This window comes from Capra hircus, chromosome 3 (genome assembly GCF_001704415.2).
Source record: "Capra hircus breed San Clemente chromosome 3, ASM170441v1, whole genome shotgun sequence".
Lineage (NCBI taxonomy): Eukaryota > Metazoa > Chordata > Mammalia > Artiodactyla > Bovidae > Capra > Capra hircus.
The window spans coordinates 77,258,527-77,266,561 of record NC_030810.1 but is presented as its reverse complement, the minus strand read 5'-3'; the positions used below and the strand labels follow the sequence as shown (position 1 = coordinate 77,266,561).

The 8,035-nt window shown below is 32.5% G+C and overlaps 1 protein-coding gene across 3 annotated transcripts in view; it reads right to left on the bottom strand.

Moving 5' to 3' along the window:
• The window catches only part of SLC35A3 (solute carrier family 35 member A3), a 42,451-nt gene continuing 34,732 nt past the window's right edge, over nucleotides 317-8,035 (bottom strand). For all 3 annotated transcript variants that reach the window (XM_018045813.1, XM_018045815.1, XM_018045814.1), the window contains exon 8: nucleotides 317-4,053. In XM_018045813.1, the coding sequence (XP_017901302.1) occupies nucleotides 3,963-4,053 (91 nt within the window). In that variant the 3' untranslated portion in view covers nucleotides 317-3,962. The remainder of the gene's footprint in view (nucleotides 4,054-8,035) is intronic.

The following is an 8,035-nucleotide window of genomic DNA, read 5'->3' as shown; positions in this document are numbered from 1 at the left end:
AAAGCAAAAAGTTTTAGACTGTTATAATCATACAGGTAGAGAAATTCTAACTAGTTTAAATAAGACCCAGTCTTTCACACTAGAGCAAAGTAAAAAGGGAGAACATAGTAAAAAGGAAGGTAACCAGAGAGGTATGAAGCGGCTCAGGGAGTCATTTTTGATATACGGAAAGACTAATTCATGGTTAAGTCAGACACAGGTGAACAGGAAAACAAGGAAATATAGGCAAAAATTTACATAGTTATGAAAATAATCTATTTTCAGAAATCTAGAGAACAGAAAATAACTGGATACCAAAAAATGACAGAGAGATTTATCAATTAAAAAGCCATTTAAACAAAAGACCAATTTATACATTCCTTTGAATTATGTCCATAAAAAATTTAAATATACAAATCACAACCCCAAACCCAAAAGAATCTTTTTAAACAAATGAAATACATATAATGACAAATTCAGAATCCAAATCATTTAAAAATATTTTAAAAATCACAGTAAATTCTATCTTATAATAAGAAATAAAAAAATCAAAATGAGAGTTATATACAATTGTTAAAGTTTCAAAAGTTCAATGATGGAGCAATGGTACCATAATTTCTTTAGATAAATTCTATTTACTAACATTTGTACAATATACCTATTTCAATATTCTGTTAGATAATGAATTTAAATAGCAAATGTTGAAACAATGAAAACATTGAATTATAGTTATTCTTAAAACATCCTAATTTTGCCTATGTGTCCAAAATTGTGAATTACAGTAATATCCTCAAGAAAAGCCAGGTATTTGGTAAAGCAAGGCACACAGGACCAGATTTTGATAACGGTGCTTTTTCTTTGGTCTTATAAGTACTTTAAATATGCTACATATCTGGGAGATTCTTCAGATGACTTTCAATATAGCATAAATAACTTTTATAACCTTTTTATCATGTACAGTATACATTCACATGTAATTAAATATTCTAACAATGAATATGTAAATAAAATGAGTGATGCTAAACCGTTTTTAAATACAAAACTCAGATGAGTGACTATACAATGACATGTTAAAGTTTAATAATCTGATATGTAGGAAAAGTTTATCAGTTCTTAGGAATAGTCTTATTACACTAGGTCTACTAAGCACAAAGTCAATTAGTTTCCACTCAGATTCTGTCTCCTTGGAATCTAGTTTAAATCTCAAATCACCTTTCCTTCTATGAAACTGTGACATTCAATATAAACTGATGTAAACATTCAAGTTTTGCATGTCTAAACTACATTTTCCACTGTAAAAGTAGTCTACGACTTCTCTAAAAATCACTTATTAAAGAATTGGTAATATTACTGTGTTGATTATATCTATATGTTGCATTTCAAGCTTTTCTTCCAAAATACCATAGTTTTAAAGTTTTATAGAACTATCAACTGGCACTCTTCTCCCATGCCTTAGCACGTTTCTTTGAAATGAACAAAGTTGTTGAGAGATAAATGTAAACATTAAAAAGTATAAGAATTTAAATAATCAAGGAATCATCATTATAGAAGGTTGATATAATAAGGCTTTTGGAGGTCATCAAAACACACACCACACACAGAAGAAAATGGCATTACGTGTACCTATGACGTGGTCTAGGACATGGGTCCACTGTTTCAAATATGGTTATTTCTTTATGAATCAAAAGCTATAGACTATATAACCAATTCTCTATTCCAACCTACTAGAAAAGCAAAATATAAATTATGGTTGTCTAATAAAAGTTTGCTTTGAGAATATACTTTAGACTATTTTGCCCATTCTCCAAACTCTTGACTACATTTTATAAAAGTTGGAAGGAATCTTGAAAATTGTGTTATTTGGGGGCACCTGAAAATATATTACTACTATAACTAACATGCTTGATGTCCAATAATTTGCTTGTTAAAATTGGGAGAAACTAAACTTGAATTCACGATTAATGATGAATGCATACCAGATTAATACATAAGTACCCAACACTTCAGTGTAAGCTGAACATAAATCTTTATATTTAGTCTTGAGGTTTTAGATTTCTCTTAGCATTAAGTAGTAAATGTAAATCTGAATGTTGTTATAGTCTAAAAACACAATTCTCAAATTGTAGTAAAGTTATTTAATAAATACTCTAAAAAGTAGTCACTGAAAAATGTAAGTCAGAGTTCCAGAAAGTTTGCTTGGTACCAATTTGGAATTACCAGCAAATAAATGTAAAAATACTTTGTAATTTTAAGCATTTTAAAAAACTCTGAATGGAATATATTAGGCCTGTGTCTTGTTGAGACTAGGTTTGCCTCAGCAAAGTAACACAGCCAGTCCTAATTAGCCGAGACTAGCCAACAGATTGTAACATAGTATTTTCAGCCAAATTTTAACAAAATCCATTAGAATTATATAAAAATATTTATTTTTTTACAGTTTTTATACAATTAGAACAGGAGACTTTTTAAAAATACATAATGCATGAAGGAAAAAATAAAGCACTTCTATACACAATAGGTAATTCTGTCTCTAGTCAACAATAAATTAAACCCCTATTTCAATTTTAGAAAGTAACTGTGCCCACCAATTCATTTGATCATTTCTGCTATATTTTCTCTCCCTGAACCATAACTCATGTAATTTGCAATCTCAACTCCAGTGCTAATCAAATGCAAAAGAAATGGAAAATAAACCACTACTGTAAAGCAAAGTTGTGGCTCTTTCTTGGCAGCTTTTGTAAGGTCACAAAAAGGGAGTTCAGAATTTGGCTGCCTCTCTCAGACATTTGATCATAATATTCCTAGGAATAGTGGGTTTATGAGAGGCCTAGAAAGTTCTTCTGAACACTTTGAATTTATAGTTATAGTGCCATTTAAAATATATCATGGCAATCTGGAATGTTTAAGTCATTCTGGTCTCAATTTATTCATGTCTATACTATGATATATTTGGTTGTTTTGTCATCAGTTATAGATCAGTGAATAAAATCATCATCTAAAAACTCTCTAGTTGTGTACAGTATATGTTGTGATAGTTTAAAATTCTCCAAATGGAGACATTAGACAATAATTATTATTTTAAATTATTAAATGAGTATTTAACCCCTTTAAATTACATTTTAAAACTTTAATGGAAATTAACACAGAGAGAAATTTATTTTAAAGTAATAGTAAGGATTTATCCAATTTACAGAAAAAAATACAATTAAGAGACAAAGGACAAAACTCCATTAATGTAAAACTCACTGGCTACTATCTAGCACAGGAACAAATGGATTGCATTCAGCAGTTTCAAAGCACTAAAAAGATCTTAAAGTTTAGATGGGGAAACAGTTGTGTATATTTCTTTATATTAAATTTAAATATGAATTTTATTCTCTGACAAATCAGACCCAGAAAGTTACTTTATCAACTTTTATGCATTTGAACATTTCCAACATATAGCAATCCTTTGTTTAGTAATCTCCTGTATAAATATAAAAATCTGAGATATGTGAAAATGGTTTTCAAATCATACTATTTCTTCACAGCTTTATAGATAATTATAATGTTCAAACTTTGAATATCCATGTTATTTGATATATCTGTACAGAAAGAATAAGATAAAAAACATTTAATAAAATTAAATATATATAATTTGCAAAATTGATGTCTGACACTTGCTGTGTGCTGTTTCAAAGAGTGCATAGGATATTTCTGTAGCAATCAAAAACATAATATCTTTTAAAAAACTCAGATTTTAAATTTCCTCTAGTAATTATTCTAATCCCTGGAAATACTTTCAAGTTTTGATTTTTAGATGCAATAGGTATTTTTTTACATATATGTATATTTTATCCTTAAACTTTTGTATTTTCAAACCATTTGAACATTATCATCAGATTCAGCATGATAATTTTCTCTTAGAATCTGTAGAAGTCCTCTGTGCAGCATTAATGTTGAGATTCCCAGTGCACCACTGTGAAAAACCAGATAAATTACCACTATGCTTTAGTGGGATTTCCTGCAGGTTTGGGATCATAACCATATAGGAAAGTAGCTGTTATTACAAGGATGGCTCCAAGGAAAAAGACACTAAATAGATGAAGAAAAAATGAAAAAGAGAAAATCAGATTAAAAACAACACAAATTATATTTCTTTACTATAAAATACAAATATAATTTGGGAAAAAATGTTCCAGTAACATGGCTAACAAATACTAAGTGGTTACTAGGTTCCAGATATTCAGCTAGGTGTTTTATATGCATTATCTCATTTAGTTCTCAAAACAACCTTATGAAGAGGGACTAGCATTGCCCTCATTTGTTAATATATGAAGAAACAGGTTTAGAGAATCTAAATAATTGTCTTAAAGTCCCACAGCTTGAAGCAGAAAATGGGATTCAAACTTGGGTATGCCTGACTCTAGAGCCAAACTTGCACTTCCATCCACTGTGCTATATATACTGTAGTCTCCCAAAATAAGTATGTATAAAATGTTATGTCTCATCTTTTTTTAAAACCATTTTTAAAAACTGTAGTTAATTTATAATGTTTTGTTAGTTTTGGGTATACAGCAAAGTTATTCAGTTAGACATGTATGTGTATATAAAGTATTTCATTTTAGTATGCCTTTTACCTATAGTACATTGAAGACTAACAGATTTCAATTTTTTTAACAAAATTTGAAAATATACAGGGAAAACTGCACTCTTTTCAAACCAAAGTAAAGTTCAGTTTAAAATCAAAGGTATTAATAAATAAAACTCAGGACTAATTTTTATAGTAGTAGTGTTAGTTGCTCATTCATGTCTGACCATTTGCAACCCCATAGACTGAAGCCCACCAGGCTCCTCTGTCCATGGGATTCTCCAGGCAAGAATACTGGAGTGGACTGCCATTCCCTTCTCCGGAGGATCTTCCCAACTCAGGGATTGAACCCGGGTCTCCTGCATTGCAAGCAGATTCTTTACCATCTGAGCAACAGGGAAGGTCAGTTTTTATACGATGCTTTACAAAAGGAAATTAGATTAACTGCAAGAAGACTTGGTTTCTTCTTTATCTATCCATATATATATAATATACCTTACTATAAACTAGAAATGAATAGAAACTGGTACTGGAACTTAAACTGAATATAAACTAGAATATCAATCAACTTTTAACGTGTATATTCTTTGAAGTGTTGTTACAGGGATATGAATTAGTCTTGTTTTTAAAGTTTTATTAACAGTTATGATTTAAAGGCCCTTCATAATGTAGTCCTTGCAGTCTTTTTTTTTGTTGTTGTTGTTTTCTAGTCCTTGCAGTCTTATCTCCCACACTCCACCCAACCCCATCTAAAAGTCAGCCACTCCATTTAGGGAACACAACATGCCTTTCAGGACACTGTCTTTGTAGATGTTATTCCTCTGCCTGCAATGTCCCTCCCAGGAAAACTGCTTATTGATAGCAACTCAGGTCTAAAGTCTCTAAGACTAACTCCCCTAAGCAAAGTTACTCTATGGTAATACTTTATCACACTATAGTAAATAATATGATATTTACATTCTGTTCCTCTGTTCAACCATGTGTTCCTCACGCATCATTATATTCCTAAGAACCTAGCATATATAGGGAGCTTAGTCACTACCTGTTATGATACGTCTAGTGTTGACTTGCTGCAGATGGGCAACTTTTCAAAAGCCTTGAATACAGGTATATGTATACAATTAAGAGAACATAATACTTCCTACAATGTATCCTGAAGAAAATTACTACCACAGGAATATTTGGTCAACTACTTAGACTCTGACTGAGCACTTTCTTGATCAATCATAATGAGCTTTTCCTAGCTTTCCATAAACCTGGAATTGTATAAAATCACATGCTCAGTTGGAAAGTTGTCTGATCCAACTTTCTAGGAATCCATTCTATGACATCTCTAACAGGATCTACTAGAATATCTATTACTATCAGGAAACCCCTGCTTTCCCAATCCAGCTATTTTTAGATGGTTCTGAGAGAAAAAAATTTTAAGGAAGAAGCTACCAGAATTTAATACTTAAAGGATTTGCACCCCCTCCTTCTAATGGATTGTGTATATACTTCCATTGCTATATTGATCATAGTTATAATTTATTCTCATGTCTGTTTCTCCGATCACTGAGACCTCCTTGCAGATAGAAAATCATATCTTATTCATGCATTCCTATTTCTCTAGGATCTTCTAGTATACTGACAGACACATAGTGGAAACAATAAATTTTTGATAAAAGAATAAGCAAGTCTAAATATAAGGATGGTAACGCCAACAAGCAAAATAATGAGCACCTAAAAACAGGAAACAGAATACTGGTGATATGATATCAGTAGAGATGTCCAGCACCCAGGTGAAAATAGGAAATTAGAGTTAAGGTGAAGCTGGGACTTCTTCATAGAGAAGACAGGTTAAGACATGACAGTAGATAAGATGGATAAGAAAGTGAGTGAGAACTGACAGGTTACCAAAGGAACAATCAGAAAGGCAGGTACAGGGGTTAAGGGTAGTACTGAGAAACCAAAAAACTGTTTCAGTAGGTGAAATGGGGACAACAAAGGAAAATATATTATTACATTCAGAATACAGATCTTTGCATTTATTGGATAATGGAAGTTTTCCACAAAAGTAAAAATACATAAAGATGGATGGCTTAGCTATCTATTTTAGGAAAAATAACCTGTCTCCTCCATCTAACTTGGTGTCCTATGCATATTCTCAAAACATTCATTCATTCAATAATAACAGTATCATTGTCTTTTCTCCTTTTATCTTCATCCCAACATACCCCACATGCTCCCTCAGAAACAGGGATTTACACATGCAAGTATGTACCTTACTGCAAAAAACTCCTACTCTTTTGTTCCTCTCCTTGTTTACTTGTTCATTTACTTGTTTTATTCCCCGCATGATTCAAAGATTTAAAGTTATCACCTTGGCCTTATATGAGGCTTTATTTTTTTAAGGTATGCCTTTTTAAGTTACCCTTAAAATCTACAAGTACTAAACATTCTCAAATAATATTAAAGCATGTAATTTCCCCCATTTAATAGGTAGGGAATTTAATGTTGTATTTAGTCACTAAGTCGTGTCTGTCTCTTTTGAGACCCCATGGACTGTAGCCCTGCAGGGTCCTCTATCTAAGGGATTTCCCAGGCAAGAATACTGGAGAGAGCTGCCATTTCCTTCTCTATGGGATCTTCCGACCCAGGGACTGAATCCATGTCTCCTACACTGCAGGCAGATTCTTTACTGCTGAGCCACCTGGGAAGCCCTCAGGCAGTTTAGGTAGGGAATAAAGCATCATTAAGATAGAGATGCTAATAGTCTCACTAGTAAGTAATTCATTCCCAAACCAAGCTAAAAACAGTAACAGAAATTCATGTCTCAGAAAAATTACAGATTTCAACACACATGTCTCAGTCCTACTGTTCAAGTTTCTAGAGAAGAACCAAACGACAAATGTTTTAACATAGAAATATAACAAGCATATTACATTTTTCTACTACCATATTCCACCCATAATCCTATCTTACTCTCACTAACACAAATGAATTTTACTAACTCTTAAAATTTTAATATCTTAAACATTCATTCAACAATCAGAGTATCTATTATATGCCAAGTTCTTGCCTTGCTTACTTATCAGATGGTGATAAGACTTTGGAAGACAAAAGGAAAAAAATGTTTAAAGAGGGGTTGCTCTTTTTCAGAGAGATCTCTTGAAAAAGGGATATTGGAGCTAAGATCTGAAGACATGAGGGAGTATGCCATGTGAATATGTGAAAGTGAAAGTGAAGTCATGCCCGACTCTTTGCGACCCCATGGACAGTGGCCTGCACCAAGCTCCGCCGTCCATGGGATTCTCCAGGCAAGAACACTGGAGTGGGTTGCCATTTCCTTCTCCAGTGAATCTTCCCGACCCAGGGATCGAACCCAGGTGTCCCACATTGTAGACAGACGCTTTACCGTCTGAATGAAGGTCAAATCAGAGCCCATAGCAAAAAGGTAAAAGAAAAAAAAAAAGGTAAACAAGAGGTAAGTAATGTCAGATGAGG